The 20825-nt window shown below is 42.0% G+C and overlaps 1 protein-coding gene across 4 annotated transcripts in view; it reads right to left on the minus strand.

The window, feature by feature from the left end:
* NRP1 (neuropilin 1) overlaps positions 1-20585 on the minus strand; it is a 117559-nt gene extending 96974 nt beyond the window's left edge. For all 4 annotated transcript variants that reach the window (XM_057432772.1, XM_057432773.1, XM_057432771.1 and 1 more), the window contains exons 1-3: positions 20427-20585; positions 19760-20270; positions 16325-16499 (exon numbers count right to left, since the gene is read on the minus strand). In XM_057432772.1, coding sequence (XP_057288755.1) covers positions 16325-16499; positions 19760-19826 — 242 coding nt within the window. In that variant the 5' untranslated portion in view covers positions 19827-20270; positions 20427-20585. The remainder of the gene's footprint in view (positions 1-16324; positions 16500-19759; positions 20271-20426) is intronic.
* Between the last annotated feature and the right edge of the window lie 240 nt (positions 20586-20825).

Here is a 20825-nt window from a genome sequence, read left to right on the forward strand (position 1 = left end):
AGATGTATGAGTGAAGTTCCTGGCTCAATGACTAGGGTATAAGATCTGCTCTAATGTCTGAGCACACAGTTGTGACTGCTTCTCTTCAGAATTCACCAAGAATGCACATTAAAAGAGGCTGCAGGGCAAAAAACTACAGCTGCCTGACAGACAGGCAACAGCCTCATTTTACACAACTCTTGTCTGTACTCCACTGAAATAAAAACAACAGGCTGATTCATAGCCTCCAAATTATCCATGCAAGAAAAGTGGATCTTCCTCCCTATAATGAGAGTATAGCAGCCTCCTTCCCCAACGCTGTGCTGGTGAAATGGTCTGCAATCTGTCCCCTCACTGCATCTTTTATCCAGACCATACGCACTAAAACAGGCTTTAACAACTCATTTGTTAAAAACTTGCACTTTATATGGCCCTTTACAGAAAGCCTATTTTTGATCCTTTCCTCCAGATCTTAGTCTTGGGCCCAGATACTCTGGGAAGGTTTGCCATGCTGGCTGTGGCCATGACCACATGCTCTCACCATGGACTTGGGGGGTTACACAGTGGTGCCTCTTAGGTACAGGGTGGAAATTGTCAAGACACCCTCAGTGTTAGTGAGCTTTGGGCAAAATTTACCTCCACCTGGACCAAACCTGCCTATTTTGGTCTGAAGTCCTGCCCGCTCTGTGCCCTGATACTGAGACAGCTCAACTTCATGCTCTTTCTTTAAAAGGTCTTTTCTGGGTTCTGCTGATATGGGAGACCATGACCCAGTAGGGCCTTGAAGCCACCATGCAGGGACATGCTTGGGGCCCTATTCTTCAGCCCTCCTTCTACAGTGGGTCAACCCTACATGATATCTTACAATGGAAACACAGAAGGGAACCTTCTTTTCAATAGAAGCATGGAATCTAAAATTTCTAAATGAATAAGGAGAGCTGGTGAGAAATGAGTATTTACTTGAGCAGAAAGGTATAGGCTGTGAAATAAAAGTTCTGAAACACCTTAACTATTTCTTCTTTGGTTTTATGGAAACATTTGTTTTTCCATGGATTGCTTCATTTTAGCTTTTGTATTATATAAAACAATTCCTTTGAGCAGTAAGTTGGATGAGGTGATTTCCTGAGGTCCCTTCCAATCCAAATGATCCCATGGTAGAATGAAGCAAATTTAATACAGCTCAGTAAAACTTTGTTTTCATGTAGGAGTCAAAGAAAAACAATCAAATTACAAAGATGTTTCAACATTTTATCAGCAAAAATTAAATGAAATTCATGCCAAAAATTGAATTGAATGCTGCCACTTTGCTTTCAGAAGAGAAGAACTGAACGGGTTTGAATTTAAGCAATTGGCCTCAGAGCTAAGACAATGGATTTTTCCTGGTTTATATACATGCTTACAATAAAACTTCCTAATATGATTTAAACTATTTTTTCCCATGGAAAAAATACATTTTCCACAAAAGCCTTCAACTAGTGCAAACTGTGCTGCATTTTTGAGCGCAGTTCCCACACAAGCAAAACCCACCAGCCACCTAAGAAACACTTTTTCTGGTGCCGAGACTGAACTCATCTGGAAAATTTTTGTAGCACTTTCCTGGTAGAAGCTATATAAGACTGTACTTTACTAAAATACCATTTTCTCTCCAGGTTCCTTAGTGGCAATAGAGCAAAAAAAAGATGTTCCTTGGACACAATAAATAAGCATGTGCATGCGCATATGCGCAGATGTGTGAGATTTCTGCAGCACAGAAACATACAAATTGAGGTTACGGCAGTGACTGTTCCATTATAATCCCATTTTCAAGTGCTAGGAGCTTTCTGAGCTGTATTATTTTGTCACAGAGGTTTGCATTTGGCCCCTAGCTCATAGGTGATTTTTTTTTTTCTTTTTTTTTTCTTTGTGGCTTCACAAAAATCTATTAATCCATTTTTGAGTTACGAGAGGGTAAAGAAATGCTTTTCCTGCCTCTTAGATTCTTGTAGCCCTGTTATGGAATTGATTTTTACAAGAACTCTCTGCAGAGTTTAATAGCAATCGGCAGCCTGATGTGTCTTAATGACTTCCTCTGTGCGTTCAAAAAATAGCTTCGACTTGACAAGTTGAAACCTTCCAAGGGGGCAGTGCTCACTGAGTAATAGCTCCCAGGTCAGTTTGGGATTATTATTTTAAAGTAATAACAGAATAAAGACATTAAGTTTTCCATGAGTTTATAAAAATGTTTTCAAAATTAGTTTTGTCCTCAGAACAGCCCCTGAGTTTAGAGCTACATGGCCACTTCTCAGCTTGTGCACACTAAATTAGACCCACTGCAGTTACTGTAACTGCAGCAGGGAAGGATCTAAATGGTAAAGGAAATACAAAGCAGTCAATCAGAACTTCATTGACTTCACTAGAAACAGTAGACATAAAAATGGTATAGTTAGGTGGAGGATGGGACGCTTCATGCCAACGTTAGCTGTTTTGCACACTACTTCTGTGTAGTATTTGAAAGCGAACAATCTCCTGAAACATAAGCCTGCACAACACACAAAATAACATGGCATAAGAAAGATTCTTCCTGTGTCAGTCCACCTCATTTATCTCCAACGTGCCTGCCAGTGGATAGCAGTGGGACATTGTAAGGATCCTGACTGCAGCCAACATGATCTTTGTCCCAAACATGACAACGATTTGCAGATCAGGGTCTTCCTGAGCGAAAAGTCCACGTCCTTGTGTTTAATGGCTTTCAATCAATTTTCATGTCATTGGTGTAAGTTTGTTTTAAAGCCAAGAAAACATGTAGCTTCCATAACAATAGGACTCCTAGTGCTATTTTATTCGTACTCGGAGAAAAGGATGGTAAAACTCAGAAGGATTTTTTTTTTTCTGGGATGAATTTTGCTTTCTGAAAGTTTCGATCATGCAGTAAGGTGCGAAGAAACATAGCCAAGCAGTGAAATCAATATAAAGTAATACTTCCATTTCCTTTTGATTCTATTTTCAATTCTATTTTTCTTCTATAAGTCTATCACTTAAGTATAAGATTCAAGGCTGTGACTGAGAACAGAAACAGAAATGGGAAGTTGGGACTTTAGCAAGAATACAGCTTTGCCAGCTCTCATGATTTTTATCATGAGTATCACGAAATTTGGTTACATGTTTTAAAGTGTCAGCTGCTGATACCATAGTATTGCTAAACTTCTCATTTGAGGCAAAGGAGTTTTCTATTATTATAACAGAGGGAATTCCCATAGACATACTATATAGAAAATGGGAATGAAATCAACAGTAATTTTGAGACACGTGGATTTTTACAAAGTTTCACAATTTTCTGAGGCCTGACTTATGATGTCCAAAACTTGGAGTGGACAACATTCATAAAGAAAACTGCTATGTTGCACTCAGGAGAATGTGAGCTTTCATATCATGTATAGAGTGAAGATAGGGAAAGACATTGCATCAGGTGGAACACATGATCCACAAACCAGCCTGCAGTGTTCTGAAAGGACATTAAGAATCAAGGTAGACCACCTAGTGAGGTACTTCCTGCATTATGTGTACTCTAACAATAAAAAAATTTCTTTTATATATTTTTTTTTTTTATTTCATCATTATTCTAGCAGTACTAAGGCATTTGGAAACTCATGGGACTCTGCTCCTCTACAAGCACTGTGTGCACCAAAAGGAAAGTAATGTCCAAGCCAAGAAAATTTCTATGGGTTACACTGGCTCTTCAAAAAAAGGGTTTTCTGGAGCCTAAAATAATGTCTTTCAGTCCAAGAGAGATTGGGGAGAAATTTCACCATTGACTAGAAGAAAGCCAGAATTTCACCCTGTGTGTAAGGGTGGAGAATGCTCCCCCCATAGTAGATAGGGCAGGCCCAAGATCTTTGTGTCATCTGCTTCCACCCAGTAACAGCTTTATAAAAGTAAGTTAAGAATTAATAACTTAACAGCTGCTGAAGGCGTCTCTGAAGTGCTGTTTTCCCCCACTGCACATGAGAAGACAGCCATTAGCATTGCTGCTGCTAGGTTCACTGCTCCTTAGGGGATGCTATGCTTGCAGAATGGCCTGGTTTTGTACTGGCAATATGCACACATTTGAAATTGCTTGCATTTGGATGCTATTTGGTGCTCAGTTTTGAGTTAGTGCCGTGTCTGTTATAGATTCTTCTCATCACGGATAATGTGTCTCTTGTGAGCATGAGTCCTATTTTTTATTTTTGTTTGGATAACACTTCTCTCTGAATGTCAAAAGATTGCCACATGCATTTTTACACAGCAGTATATTGTTAAAAAAAAAAAAACAACAGCTAGAAGATGAATAAATACAAAACAATAGGAAATAACTATTACACTGCACTACATTTCCACCCAGCAGTCTCTAAGGACTTCACAAACACTGGTAAGAGCATCCTCAGGTATTTGCAAACCAGAGAAATATTATCCTCTCTAAGGAAACTGAGGCACAAGGATGAAGATGGCCTGGCCCAAGATCAAGCAGCATGAGAGAGTTAGCACTGTAAACAGCAAGTCTGTGTACTTCTTTACAGCTGCTAGTGGAAGGAAAGGTTTGTACACATGGCAGAAGGACACTGGTCTTTATTCCACCCACTTTTAAGAAGCTCCTACTCATTCTGCATGAGTTTTGAAGTCTGTTCTTGCTGAATGGCAAAACTTTGACTGACTTCACCCTGAGTTAATGACACTTCAGCTACAATACGGGCCTTTCTTCTGAGAATTTCCAGGGAACTGTAGAAATGTAGAGTCAACTCCTCACTCAACTGATATAAAATCCCTGGTGCTTCACTATAGTAGAATGATCTCTGGACAAATTAAGAATATGGCCCATGAAAAACAGCTTCTTTTTTCAGGTATTTAAATAAAAATTACCTGATAACTTGCAGATGAGCAAGAGCAGAAGCTGGGATGTGGCAAGGAAGGATATATTTTCCTTTCTATGCTGAGCGTATGGGGACATGCAAAAGTTATCCAGTGATCAGATATTTATTTTCAGAGCACTCAGAGTTTCATTTCAGAGCATCAGCTGAGCTTCGGTTACACCTATAAGAAGGTTTTTACTTTGTAATGCTGGAGGTGGGGGGAGGAATAACTAAGAAAAGGAATAAACGTTATAGGGAATATCATGGAGTGACGGTGTGCATATAGACAAGTTCCGTGGAGTAAGCAGGGTGCTTGAAGGTCACCCCACAGTAATTTATGCAGCTGCCTAGTGGGGCAAGTTCAAAAAAAACTTCCTGGAAAGCAGGCAGAGGAACTGTTTAGCTTTGAGACTTTGCCTAAGCTTTTGTTCGAAGAATAAAAGCTGAAAGAAAATGGATGTGTCAGTGTCCCACAGTATGCACATATATATATATGTATGCGTGTCTATGTCGCAATTCGCAGCTTGCAGCAGGAAAGCAATCTAATTAATTTCTGCTAACAACTTTAGCTAACATGGTATCCAAAAACCTCTCCTAGCATTTCTGACTAGTCATTTAACACAGAAGTAGGTCTATACATTGCTTTAACAGTCACTTTAGCTATACCAGTTTAGAAACCATTACAGAAAAGGCAGTACAGTCGCTGATACAAACCGCTGGCACTAGTGAGGTTTATTTCTGCAAAAGTATTGACATATTTATACTAGAACACATGTATCCCCCAGTGCACACTGAATTGTTTTAATTATACACAAACAAAACCTTAACTTAAATCATTAAATTGGTACAAAAATCAGTGTATGAATCAGGATCAGTAGGCTTCAGATAACAAAGATTCGAGTCTCGAGTACAACAGGTACAGTTAATTAAAAACAGTAAAAATCTGCAAAGTAAAAATGTAATAGCCAGTAGAAGAAGCCTAATTGCCCAGGAAATGTGAGACTGGCTCTTGGAATTAAGTCTTAAATTTAGTCTGGGAGGGACCTATTTATGTGTGAAAGGCTGAAGAGCACTGGTTTCTTGAATAATGACATGCTATGATGGGAAGAATGAGAAGCAATATAAGCACTATTAGCTGTAGTGTTCAAAAGTAATAAGGAGCTTGAAAATGGTGTCGGAGAAATGAAATAAAGAAGACTATTATGTTGTTTGAAGGCCATCATCTTGTATAGCAGTGGAGGATAAACAAAAATGGAAACCAGTAAGGAACATAACACGATACGTTTATGGCATTGGATGTTTGAGCTATGAGCAGGTGCAACACTACTGGCACCAGTGGAGCTGTCTTCACTGCTTCACAGCTCAGTGTGGTCCTGTATCTATTTTATATACCTATATTATATAGCATATGTGCTATTGAAACACAGCAGAAAATTTTTGAAATGCATTAGTATGTGTACCTGGTCTAACTGTTTTCCATCCGAAATACAAGGAGATGAACCTAAATTGTCTGCTGTAAATGCATGTAAATAAGTTCTGGATTTAAGCCCAGATATGAATATACAAACAGATATAGTTTATAGAATTGTGACACAAAGTCTTAGGGATTTTGTGGGAATGTCAAAAAATGCTCAGCTATCAGAACATTTGCCTGCCATGTTAATACACCTTATGCCTCTATCTCCAAAACAGATTATGGAGATGGCTGTGAAATACAGAAAAAAAAAAGAGCTTTTATTTAAGAGCTACCTTTGCATATTTTTCCAGACTTAACTAAAGCCATTCAAATGGAGCAACAGCCTAGGATTTCCTCTAAGAAGGGTTTTTAGCATAAGGGATGTAAGCCTCTCATTTTGCATCTGGCAAAGTGGAGTGATAGTTATGGAAATAGGCAGCATAGCCTACGTTTCTGCATGGTGATCAAGCTAAAGCTTTTCTAAATTGCTGATCTGCTTCCCTTGTTACAGACAAATACATTGAGGAAAGTCGGTGGAAGTTGTCTGGCTTAATGACAGATTGGCACAAGATCCTACAGCAAGAAAAACTTTGATTCTCACCCATGTACTTACCAACTCAACCCAAAGCTTCACTATTATGAGCTAAGATTTTGGAGAATGAGCGATAACTTATTTATAGTGATTTATGAACTGAGGGGACAAAAAAGAATGAAGCTGTTTTTTCTACTCTGTTGTAAATTACTCTGCAAGACTCTGAAATACATTGTTATAAAAAGTACTTATTAATTTGTGTAGTGCCATAAATGTATGTCCTAGCTATTAGACCTGCACAAGTGAGTCTGTTGTTTTAACTGACTTCAGTGGGACTGTTTATGCAAATGATCAAAACTTTGGCTGTGAGGGTGCATTTCTCAAAGTCTGAGGCAGAATAATCATATGGGTGTGAACAGACCTCTCTATCCTTCTTTAGGTTACCAACTTTCAATTTCAAAAGTGTTGTGAAAAAGAAAAAGAACAAAAAGAAAAAGAGAAAGGAAAAAATAAAAATAAAAATGAAAAAGAAAAAGAAAAAGAAAGACAAAGAGAAAGACAAAGAGAAAGACAAAGACAAAGGAGAAAGAAAAAGAGAAAGAAAAAAAGAAAAAGAAAAAGGAAAAGAGAAAGAAAAAGGAAAAGAGAAAGAGGAAGAAAAAGAGAAAGAAAAAGAAAAAGAGAAAGAAAAAGAAAAAGAGAAAGAGAAGAAAAAGAAAAAGAAAAAAGAGAAAGAAAAAGAAAGAAAAAGGACTACCTGTATCTTCTTTTTCAACATGAAAAGCAGTAGGGCATGGCCCCAGCACAGGGCTGAGATGCAATGGCAGTGAGTGCCCCCATCCACAGTGGGGTGCTCCAACCCTTTCCCACCCCACAGGTCTGATGGGCTATGTCTTTCATGGGGGCATGGAGCAGCCCACAGTGCAAACAAGCAATGGAGCCCAAGCTGCTGGAAATGTAAGGAAGGCATTAAACCAGGCTCTCATTCAGTGGGAGGCTCGGCCTGTCTCTGTTTAGGGGAAGCATGGGGCATATGGCCACTGCAGCTCTACATCAGCATGGAAGGCAGCAGATAACTGCCCAGTTTCTCCTGTACAACAGCTGGTTATTGTGCTTCAGGGATGTGCACAATTTCTTCTGGAAGAAATCATCATGTCAAATGGGTGTCTCTTCCACATATGGAGATATTTTCTCAATGGTCCTTTTGAGCCATTTAAATTCTTCATTTTATAGCATTACGTAAAATACTTGTAATGCTATTAACATGCAAGATGAATCTAAATATGCACAATACTTTCCTGTTTCAATGAATTATTGCAAAGCTCAGGCAGTTCAGAACCAGCTTTGTGTATCACAGAGTTTCACAGTACCTTACATGTGAGAAATAACCAGAAATATAATTTTTTGAGGCTATGTTTCTAGAAACCTTTGCTACTGCCCATGAAAATCAATTTCCTCCATGGAAGTTTAGGCCTTGAGTAGGGGGTTACTCTCATATTTTTGTGAATTCCTACAGAAAAGCAAATGACCTATGCTCCCAAGAAGTTGGCAGGTGACTTATTAAACTTCTCTCAAATCTCCTTCAGGAAGTTCATTAAAACTCTATTTGGAAATAGCCAGGTGCTTGCTTCCCACAGTGCAAGAAGGAAATCTGTCACCCTGTTTAAAAAATTGTTTGGTTACTTGGGATAAAGAAATAATCATTATACAAGCTGTGTGGTTTTGTGATGTAAAACTATGGCTTGGTGAGAAAAGTGCCAAGGTCAACCCAATGAAAGACCCACAGTGAACTCAGACCTGATTTCAGAAGTCAGTGGTGGATGGAGGCCAGGAGAACAAAGTCTTTTCTGTGGTTCACTTGAAAACATTTTCTAAGATTCTGGATAAACATAACACTCTAGCTTGAGAGTTTTTAGCTTGAAAAAATACAATTAGAAAATATTATTATATGTTTTATGAGGACCACTAAGGCTGACAAAATTACCTTATTTGATGCTAAATCCTGACCTAAATACTATGGCCAAGTCAACTAACAGAAAAATAGTAGGGCTAAGCCTTTTTCATTCTTTATTCTGCCAAACCACTGCCTCTTGCAATCAAGATTGATTACAAACACCCAATTAAGAGGCATTTGGAACATGATCTGAACACTAATCCTGTCTCTTTTTTCTCTTTATACCTAATTATCAGCCTTAAGATGGGTATTAGTGCTTTACTGGGTAGATTTACTTTAGGAACTTCTAAATAAACTAAGAAATCTATACTATCTACATAAATGTGTCTATATATGCATGGTCTTAGAGATATGCGTGTAACATTTATTCCTGTATCCAAATAGTTTTGTGTGATATGTAAGTCTAGACACATACATGTGAGACCATGTATATCTTGTTTTTAGACATAATTTCATTCTTTGTAAATACTACAAAAGGAAATAATTGAGTTGGGTTTACATCAGCATGTATAAACCCCTCTATATTCTAATTATCAAATCATGATCCAATGTTATAGCTTGCAATAAGATATAATTAAAAAAATAATTTTCAGCAACAGTTTTTTTGTTTAATTACATTAGCACAGGAGGGGTGTGTGTGGAAAGGACAGCACTGTGGGGTTGACTGAAAACATATTGAGAGTTTCATGGGGCTAATGCCAACCACCATGGATTTCACTTTAGAAAGGACTCAGCCCTCTGTTCTGAATTTCTGTTTCTCAGTCCACAGAAAGATTGAAGGATAGGCTTATGAGAATCCATATTTGACCCTCAGTTTTCTCCTGTCTGAAGGGCATCTGGTTGTAACACATCAAGACAGAGTTCTGCCCACAGTTAACTTAACTGTCTGGATTAACAGAAACACATGTATATGATTGTTATTGTAATTTTAATGTGCTACTGTACAGAGATCCAAGTCAAGACTCTACTTTGCCAGGGAATGCACCATACACAGAGGGCAATGAATGGCCATGAATGCTGGCCAAAACAGATTCCCTAGCTGTGATCAGGCAGTTTGGTCATGGTTTCCCTAACACCTCTTCCTGAGAAAACTCAAACTCAAACTGTTACTCTAAAAGAAAGAATTGTTAAAACAGTTTGACAACAGAGACTTTCGCGAGTTAAGTGCTTGGATGAACAACAAAAGAATCGGTTTATTACACTGTGTAATCAGAAAAACAATATCATTTCTAACTTATTTCAACTCTTCTTTAGTCTCTAAAACACAATAAAACAACAGCATTATCTTTAGATACTTGCATCTGATACTTGTGTGCAAATACATGCTGAATCCTGTAGCAAAGAACACATACTTGCATATACTTTTATGATCCAGAATATTTAAGTTAAGGAAAAAGTAGTGGGGTTTCTGTTTTGTTTGAGTGTGTGTATATGTGTGTGCGTGTAGGAGAGGTAACACGCTCCATGTCTACTGCAACAGGTGTTTTCTACTTCCATGATCCTACCCAGGTCCTGCGCCGATTCCCTTCCTTGACAAGGTTTACTGTAGCCTTCCAGAAGGTCTCAAATAGCAGTGATCACCACCAGGGCTGCCTGGAATCTAGCAGCATACTCTCTGAGAAAGCCTTTTGTGTGCTTCATGTAAATCAGAGAAATGCCCTTGAAGTGCACCCAGAAACATGAGATATCACATGGTCCCCAAATCCACTGCAATGACTCATCCTCTAAACTACGCCAAAACCATTTGTTTCTTGTTTTGGGGACAGAATGGAGGATGATCCCTTCATCCCTTTAGTAGTCCCAAATAGTCATTAACCCCAAACAGTTTCTGAAGGACAGATTTTTGAGGGAGACAGTGGGCTGGAGGTGCCTCTCCTTCAGCCCAGGTACAGCCTTCCCAGCAGGCTGGTGCTGGACCCCACATGCCACTCATGGCTGTGTCAAGCCTGGCTTCATGCCTTTCCCAGTCTCCTGCAGTGAAGTACAGGGTGGGTTGGCTCAAGGTGTGTGGGCTGGGCAATTGAGTTAATTGAACGAAAGCAAACAGGTGCCCTCAGCAGTGAACAGTAGGCATTCCCACCTCTCCTGGGTACCTCATCCCCAGGCAACCCACTAAAAGCCCAGTGCTGGCGCTTAGAGGAGCAAGGCCTGGCCATTAAAACCATATTTGAAAGCTGAGAGGCCTTGGCTTCTTCAGACTTCTCTGTTCAGCTACAGGCAAATATGGTCTCACAGGCTTGCTCCTTTGAATCTGCTCCTTTGCTAGCTCTGCTGCTTACCCCATGTTGTCAGCTGCAGGCATCTCACTACCTATTGAGCTCAACAGTGGTGGAGGGACAGGGAATTGGGAAGCTCTCACTGACATTTACCATCAAAATGACTGATACAGTCATAAACCAGCCCTACAGGGCCTGTGCTGCATCATTCCTCACAGCCTTCAAGTATAACAGGAGGCAACTCTGTGGAAGCACAGGGAAAAATCCCCATGGCTTCCAACAATATTGGGACCCTCCATTGCATCTGAGATGCCCTTGGTGCAGTCTGTGGGAGCAGTTCAGGACTGGTAAGCCTGAAGCCAGGCTCTAGCTGCACCTCTGGGCTGTCAGAAAGCATCTACCACGTGTGGAGCCTTTGACAGGACCAGTCTGACAGGCAAGTCTTGACATACAGCCCAGTAATGTCCTTTACAGGCAGCTCTCTAGACAGGAAGAAAGGACACGTGCACCCTTACCTCCATTGGCTCAAACCAAAGGGCTCACACTGCCCCCCCCCCAAGAGAAAATCGCACAAGGTCTGCACAAAGCAGCCCTCACTGCATGGAAGAATAGGAATCAGGATTCAGACAACAGCAAATGAAATCTTAAACTTTGCAGAAACTAAAGAAAGGCTGTGCCATGGCTTGCCTTGCTTCTGTTTATTTTACCAGCCTTAGTTTGTTATACCTACAGATTTATAGCATAAACCCATTGATATTATTTAGAAATAAAATGGATGGATGACTTTCTAACATCATTAGGGTCTATATTGCATGAGGTTACAGTTTCATCCTGTAGGTCTGGACAAGTATGATTTCTTCCTTACTCTGGGATCTGAAGATTTGTTTTCTTCTGTATAAACAATCATAGGTATTTTTCCATCCATATTCTACAACTGACTGCAATTTCTATACAGTTCTAATCTCATCATTGTAACTAATCCCTAGTAAATGCAATATAAAGAATAATTATCTATTATATTTCTCCTTCTACAACTTGAATGTTTCCAAAATGGGTGATTTTTCCATTCCAGGTGATTTGACAGCACTGTTGTATACACTCTACAATTGTTAAGCAAGGATGATATTTACTCTCTACATAGAATCATAGAATAGTTAGGGTCGGAAAGGACCTTAAGATCATCTAGTTCCAACCCCCCTGCCATGGGCAGGGACACCTCGCACTAAACCATGTCACCCAAGGCTTTGTCCAGCCTGGTCTTGAACACCGACAGGGATGGAGCATTCACAACCTCCCTGGGCAACCCATTCCACCCTAACAGGAAAGAATTCCCTTCTTATATCCAATCTAAACTTCCCCTGTTTAAGTTTTAACCCATTACCCCTTGTCCTGTAACTACAGTCCCTAATGAAGAGTCCCTCCCCATCATCCCTATATCTATAAATGATGGACAATAAACCAATTGTGCTGTGTGGTGTATCTGTGAAAACCCTGTAAAACAATACAGTCAAGTCTGGCAACAAAGTCAATAATTTGTCAGTAAGAAAATCGGTATTGGTCTTTCTCTACTCAGCCCTCCACCTTTCTTAAGCCCTTTTCTTGTGAAGCTTCACATTCATTTTCTTAATGTTTTTAACCTAGTGTCTGTGAAATTTTTATTGCTCCCCAGATAATGACATCTGATCTGAATGTAACTACACACCTCTTTGCTCAGCAACATTTGTCACAAACCATTATAAATTATCATGCTGATAGTGTGCATTGCTGGGAAACCGGAAAAGTTCCATAAATTCTAAGTACTGTATCAGTGACATTCGTGTTTATTATCTCGGTATAAAGTTTTACTAGATTCAAGATGGCTACATTTACACATTAGGATACTTCAGCAACATAAGACTCATACAGCTTGTGCTAAATGCTGAAAAGCATTTACCACATGCACCAAACACTGGAGCATTTTAACTAATATGTAGCCATATGTTTTGTCTCTTCCATTCGTTTTAACCATGTTCCTGACTCAAAAAATGCATGGCTATTACTGGGGCTTGCTTGAGAAAAGACAAAATGGCAAACAGGCATTATTATTCTCTTAAAGTATAAACATTATTTCTGTTTCTTGGCCTTCTGAAGAGGAGGCAGAGCACTCATTAAAGTTAAAAGTTAAAAAGAGACTGTATTTTTTCATTATGTATGTCCTTGATAACAATCTGTGGTTGACATGACTGTATACTTCCTGTCGAGACCCAGTATTTCCATTATGTTGGTTCAGTATTTCTGGCTAGATTGTTTTTTATGAGCTGAACCTAGCTTGTGTGAACATATTTTTAATTATTTGCGTATCTTTATTCTTCGAAACTGTGTAAGTTGAGACCTTTGGAATAGCTCCAGAGAAACAGGAATTTTTACCATGTTTGCTTGAAATTTAAAACAACTCAAATGGTTCTGATTGTCAGAAAATCATACATATATGAATTTTATTAGCAGTCATTTGAGAAATACTTATTCATTAAAGCATAGCATAATAAGTAGGTAAATCAGGGGCATATTTTTAAAATTAATTCCAAACCCTAACATACAAAGAGACTAACTGGGAACAGCTTCAGTACAGCTAATGCTTAAATTTGCTGCTTTTGATTCTCCTCAGAGAATCAACCTTTCACCAGTTTTACATTTCAATACACCTACCCCTCTACACAGAATAACATTTTTTAAAGTTAGATAAGGCTACTTGATTTTCTTGTTGGCACTACAGACCAAGAAGGTAACCTTTCCAAAGTCACATAGTTTCCCTCCCTGGGCTCAGGGGATCCTTGTTATTAATGTTGTTTTCAACGCTAACTAAGGTCCAAGATGCAATGAACAGCATTATAAAGAAGATTTTGGGAGTTATGCCAGCAAGCTAATCTTCTCCAGTCTACTCTAATTGTATGGGGCATTTTTTTGTTCCCAGACATGAATTCCCCTATCTCTCTTTTTATATCTGCATTTCATATTTAAGTGCTTATTAATTTCCAGTGCTAAACCTTTCAATAAACCAGAGTGTAACCTAAATTGCACATTTCTAGATTTCAGACTGAGTTGCTAATAACTAAGTATATTAGGAAATCTGACTGTACTTAGCTGCAAAACCAAAAAATCTTGTGATATGTTTTATTCCGTTAATCTCCTGTTGTATCCAATATTTGATACAGGGAATGTGAATTTTGTAAGCAGACACTGAAATTTCAAACCACAGAGATGGCTGACAAATTCCTGTTGCTGAAATCATTTTCTATTATTCTGGTCCTAAGATTTTTGGCACAAATACAATTCCTCCCAAGTTAAAAAGAGCAATATTTAATATAAGTGAAGTAGCAACTGAGTAATTTAGCATAATCTAGAAGATCAGTATTTCAGTATAGACCAAATAACAGTGAAGTCATCACCACTGCGCACTGCAAAGACAGTGCAAACAACCCTTTTTAGAGACTCCCTTCTACCCACTACCATCTCATTATTGCACTGGGTCCCCTTTCAGGGGAAGAAATAATGCAGGGGGGAACAGTGGACAATGAATATTGAGAAGGGAGCAATGGAGGGAGGGACTCAATCCCTTCCCTGGACCCAGTTCAGCTCAGTCTAGCACCATTTAGCACAACACTATGCCACAAAGATTACTTGTTCCTCAAATAACTGTATGCTCTACACCATTTAATTGCTGTCAAAGACCACGTTGGTTTTACAGCGTTGGAAAAACATGTATTCTAGCAAGGAACAAAAAGGACTTGACACTGAAATATGCTTGATTCAATTTCCTAATCTCTATCTAAGAGACAAGGAGAGACAGACAAACATTTTAAAGCATTAGGACTGTCCCACAGAATGCAAGCAAAACCTGTATCAAGAAGATACAAGGAAGTGAATCACTGCCTAAGCATGACAAATTAAAAATTAAAGAACGGGAAGTCAGAGTGTGAACATATGGTGTGAATATGAGCTGTGGCTCCAAAACCACAGTAAAACCTCATTTTAATGAAGAGTCAGTTTAGTTTTATGAGCATAGGGTTTTCCTGCATTATCACTCAACTGTGATACTGAAATGCTGATATAGAAGAGATTATAAAAACAAACCAAACAACTAAGCACCATAGTGCATCATTAAAGAATTTCATTTTTAAGGGAAATCAATAACTGTGATCTAAGTAATCAATTTGTTAGATAATAGGAACAGAGATGTGCCTAGTAAAAATGAAGTGCTTGAGTACAGTTACCCTCTTTCTCTAAGGCCAACACTCTAACCTCATGGTTTTGTTACAACCACTCCTGATGATGCTGAGCGTCGTTTTACAAGACCAAATCCTGTAAAATCCCAAATACTCCAACGAAATGCCAAACACCAATGGCTATTGAGTTTAATCTTTCTGACATGCAGAGAAAACCCTGACTGGTAGAATTAGTGAACAATAACTCTCTCTTGCAGTTGTCAGAAGGGGGTGAGAAATCCATGATACTCAAGAAATTTTTAAATAATGAATCACTAAAATATTTTCTTCATGAAGCCAGTGGCTAAATTTAGAGGGCATGTTGAAGAGGGCAATGACCTGAACATGTGTTGTTGCCTTGTGCAAGCTATGCTATGTGGTTTACAGATTTGGGGAAAAGTGGAGAACAGCTTCTGGGAGGCTCTGACTCCCCTTCTTACTCCTGGTCAAAGGGAATAGAAGCTGAGGGGAGCAAAGGGAGCCTCAGTGATACCCTTCCTCCTCTCAGGGCACTACTGTAGAGCAGGAGAAGGGGGGAGAAAGGGGGAAATATGACTATTAGTCCTGCAGTCTACTGCCCCTTAATGAGTGAGAGTAAATGCCAGACTGACTCTGCATTAAGAAGATTTGACAATTTATAATTGGCCTGGTTTTGCTATAGGGTATTTGTAGCAGTGGAGATTCAAAATGAAGGGGAACCATTTTTAAAAAAAATCTGGAGGCTTACTCAAGAGAGCAAGCAGCCCAGCAAACACAGAATGAATCGCACCCCCATACCGTGCGTCACCGCCATCATCCACCCGCATGTCCATCCGGCAGGCAGGATTCAAATATAATTCATAAAGCTCAAAAAGTTGCAAAGATCTTTTCAACATCCCCCCCTTCCCCCCCCCCCTCGGCTAGGACGCTCCGCTGAGCGCCTCCTGCGTCTTCCCACAGCAACAACTGCCAGCAGCCCCCGGGCAGTGGAGGGGAGCGGCCCCGGGCGCGGCGCGGAGCCCCGCGGAGCCCCGAGCGGCGGCGGCAGCGTCGGGCCGGCAGGTGGCGCCGTGGCGCTCCGCAGCGCGGCGCCCGCACTTACTTGCAGTCGCGGTCCTCCAGGTCGAAGTGGGGGTTGAAGTTGATCATGATCCTCTGGTAGGGCTCCGGGGCCTGGATCAGCCACTCGCATTTTTGGCTGGGGTGGTAGGACTGGGGGTAACCGGGAGACGTGAGGTACCCGGGGTTGACAATTTTGATCGTGTCGCCGCACTTATCTGCGGGGGAAAGCAAACAGATTGGCTTTTCTCAGTTCCCTCCGGCAGGCACCTGGTTTCAGCCTGCAGACCTGAACCAGCCAACCGCTGTGGCACTGCTGGGGGATGCTGCAGCCTTCTTCAAGCAAACTTTTGCTGCATCCTTCTGCTTTTAACACAAAGGTGTCCTTGCTACATATTACCGCCGGGAAGAGGCCTGCCTCTCAGTGCCCATCTTGTCCAGCAGCTGGACAGACAGCAAGTAGCAGAAGATACCCCATTTCTAAACAGCATTCTTTCAAAAAGCCTCCTGCCCCAAGCTAACAGTGCCCCTTACAGCGTTAAAACCTTGCAGTCTTACAACAGCGTTAATGTTGGCTCAGAAGGGTATCTGAGACACAATTGTCTCTAAAAAGTATAATCTTCTGAAATATGACGTTTTAAGGAAAGCCGGGAGGAGAACTAAAAGGATGCTATTTGACCTCCTGCCCAGCTATGAGATAAGCCTGGTCTGTGTCACTGACCACTGGGATTGCCTTGGTGGATCCAATCTCATTTGTGGCAGACCCTCCCTTTGTTTTATCAGTCCATAAATCTAAGCAGGTTGAAACTATCTGTGCTCTTCAAACCCAGGGTAGCAGAGAACAAAGTGGGTTTAGTGAAGCAGAAATCATCCACTATGTTTTTCTTCAAGGAAGTTTGTTCATGCTTGGAGACTGCATCAAAGTAATGGAGCAGAACAACATCCTTTTCTCTTCCCTCCCTCCCCCCAACAACAACAAAGATCTATTTTTAATAGTTAAATAGTTGCAAAAGTTTCCAGAATCACCAAGTGGGACTGTGAAATGTGGTATGCTGCATCTTGCTCCTTTGGCTGGCATTGTCAGAGTTGCATTTTAAGGTTTACAGGAAAAATAAAAAGGGACAAGAAATCCAGCCTACACGGTCACTCACTTTACTGTCCAGTGCAGGTTTGTGTTACCACTTTTTTACTACTATGGATTTCTTTCTATAGACCTTCAGGGAGAAAAAACTTTCTCCAGACGTTGATCGTTTAATTTTGAGCAATAAAATATAACAGTAAACTGCAGACAAGAAGAAATGTCCACACTAAAAAGAAAGGCTATATATCACTACATCCCAATAGTAGTATACACAGGCTGCAGTGCTGTATCTAATAACATCCCCTGTGAAAGCAAAATGGCATGCTTTGCTCTCAGCATGAATTTATAAGTGTACAGGATTTTATTGTAGGAAAAACAGGTCAAATGGAAATGAATGAGGAAATGCACATAAAAAATGCATAAAGCTACACTCTTTATAGAAATTATTTGCCATAAATTAGGAGGGAAGGGGATGATGCATACTCAGCTGTACGGTCAAACCCCAGATATTGCTAAGCATGTTGCTGGGGAAGGCTATCTTATTACTTATTTCTGCCTTGCCTTCACAAAAAGGGCTGTTTTTCTCTGACCAGAACAAAAGGTGTTGCAACTCAAAGCCCAAAAGCTGTCAATGGTGATCTTGCTAATCTGTTGTCTGGGGCTCTCAGGGAATCTTGCCTTTTCCTCCCTGTGTAAGCACACTCGGAAAGTGATCCCGTATCATTAAGCCCACTCCAGCCCTGCAAACAACATGGCAGAGTCTGGCATATGTTACATGCCTGAAATAAAGCAGTGCTGCTTCCAGTCACTTGACAGAGTCACTTCAGAGGACGCTGAGGTGGACTTACTACCACCAGCACTCCTTAATCTGTGACTTCTGGGAAAGTGACGGTGTAATAAGATAATACGGTCTGCTAGACTCCCTGGCTCTGTGCAATCTCTCTCACACTTGATTAAGAGGAGCAGTTTCTAATGACTTTGGACCATTAGTTCTAAATAGGGTTAATGAATTAATTTAGCGGACACTAGTACTGCATGCAGGTGAAGGTGGCATTAGTAGGTCTGGTAGGTTTCAGAGGAGGTTAATGGCCTTGGTGACTCCAGCAGGGCCGCACATTAACTGCTAACAGTGAAGCCTTCTGCCCAGCAACCCACCCCATGCCCTTTCTTTTACTGGGGAGAAATGATCAACAAGAGCAGCAGGTGGCCCACTCCCACCCCTCAGAGGGTGCAGGACTAGGGGCAGTCCTGGTTTATGTGGGAGCCACATGTGGGGCATGGGGATGAGCAAAGTTCACCTCTCGAAGCATCCCCAAGCTGGGCTTGGCACATTCCTCTAGCGCCTTCGCTCCTGCGACACAGCACTGGAGCAGGCAGCTCGTCCTGATTAAATTAAGATGCCTCCTCAAAACATATTGGGAAAGAGATTAACTTCCATCATAAAACATGCAATTTTAATACTCTCTCTTCCACGACACTCCACTTGCGGTCCCTTATTAAAACAATATACCAGCGTAAGTGGAGGGTGCTCTCTTCTTTTAATTACTTTGATTGAAAACCCAGCCACGCAAAAGTAAATATTTGATAATTACTTAATAATAATTGCTCAGGATTTGTCAGGGAAGGAAAACTCACATGATCTGTTTCATGTGTGAGAGCTAAACGTCAAGCAGTCCCACAATTAGACCATCTTTAAAAATGCATCATGCAGTGAAATATGCACAGTGCCCTGGCATTGTTCAGGGAAGGAGGAGCGTGCTGCTTTTAATTAGTTGTGTTTTCAAGGACTGCCTGATAGTAAACTAGCTACATCAGTCATTTGCTAAGGGATTACTTCTCTTGGAAGGGAGTCTTCACAGGGAAGCTCAGCTTCTCTCTTGGCACTGTACAAGTTGCATGTAAACTGCAGACTTAGGGAAGGGGTAGTGTAGAGAGCTCTCCATTTAAAGACTACCCACAGGTACACGCACAGTTTATAAAAGGCACAGTAATCTGAAATTTTAAGCTTTGGAAAAAAGAAAGGGCGGTGGGGGCAGCCTTCCCTTTAAAGGGTTCCTTATCTTTCAAATCTCGAAGGCGAGACTTATTTAATTGCCTATGGGAGGAAACATTATTAAGATAATTGGCTGTCCTGATATAGTGAGAGAGAGCAGCCTGCCTTATGCCACTACCGAAAAGAACAGAAAATAAAGTCGGAAGGCGCTGCCGGGCAGGCGATCCTGGGGTGAGGGCCGCGCTGTTGCCACCCCCGGTGGAAAGTTCCCCCCGCCGGGCCCGGGCCGGTGCCGGTGCCGTGCCAGCCCCCTCCGTACCCGCTGCCCGACCCCAAAGGCAGCCCCGAGCCCAGCCTTGTAGCTGCCCGCCCAAGCTGAAATCAGACGTCCCCGTAATACTCACCGCTTCGCAGAGCCCTGGCGAGGGTGAAGGTGAGGGCTGCACAGTGCAGGAGAAGTCCCCAATCCATTTTCCCTTCCGACAGCAGGGGAAGGAGGCAGAAAAATAAAAAATAAAAAATGAAAAAAAAAAGAAAAAAAGAAGAAAGCCTTCCAGGCACAACTCTTCCTAGGTCTTAAATCCTCCGGTCGGAGTCAGGAGCAGAAGGCACGGCCCGCAAAGGGCAGTCCCGGGGGCAGGGCAGGCTGGCTTCTTTCTGCGCCTCAAGTCGCCCGCATCCTGTCATTTAGCTCCGGCTCCCTCTCCCTTTCCCCACACTTGTTTCTTCTCCAGGCGCCGCTGCCCCTGCCATTCCCAGCGAGACTAGAAAGCCAAATGAAAACGAGGGGAAAAACAAAAAACACCCAACGAAAACCAACAAACACACAAACAAGACAGACAAAAATCCTCGCGGCTGCTGGCACCTCGGGAGCGCTCTGCCGGGGCGGGCTCCGGGAGACGGGGCGGGGGTGCTCTGCGAGAGGAGATAAGGAAGGGAAGCGGCCGTGAGCGTGGACCAGCCGGCCGCTGGAGTTTGGCAAACTGCGTCGCCCCCCGCCTGCCCCGCTGTCCCGCGGGGACGGCAGCCCCGGGCGGCGGTGACTGGCACTGCCCGGCACCCCGCACTCACCTGCCCCGGCGAGAGGCGAGCGAGCGCACTGCCGCCGCAGGGACTCCCGGCAGGACGGGGAAGGGGGAAGCGCCCAAGCGGCTCCTGCTCGCAGCCTGAGGAAGAGGAGCGCAACTCAGCGGCAATAAGGGAGGCCGAGGAGCCGCCGTCTCCCAAGCCCCAGTCCCCTCCCCCTCCACGCCCTCCTCCTTCTCCTCCTCCTCCTCCTCAGTCCCCCAAGACTTCGGCAGCGCGGAAGAGCCAACAAACACGGCGATCCCCAGCCCTGACGCTCAGCCGAGGCAGGGCTGGCTCGAGGGCACTCGGAGGGGGAAACGGGTGGGGAGAGGCAGCGTCCCCCGCCACGGCAGGTAGAGCCGATCCGGGCGGAGGTACCCACCTGCGCCCCGCAGCGCCCGC

The sequence above is a fragment of the Pezoporus wallicus genome, unplaced genomic scaffold (assembly GCF_028554395.1).
Source record: "Pezoporus wallicus isolate ANWC-B61680 ecotype Strahan unplaced genomic scaffold, APGP_CSIRO_Pwel_v1 scaffold_2584, whole genome shotgun sequence".
Taxonomy (NCBI): Eukaryota; Metazoa; Chordata; class Aves; order Psittaciformes; family Psittacidae; genus Pezoporus; species Pezoporus wallicus.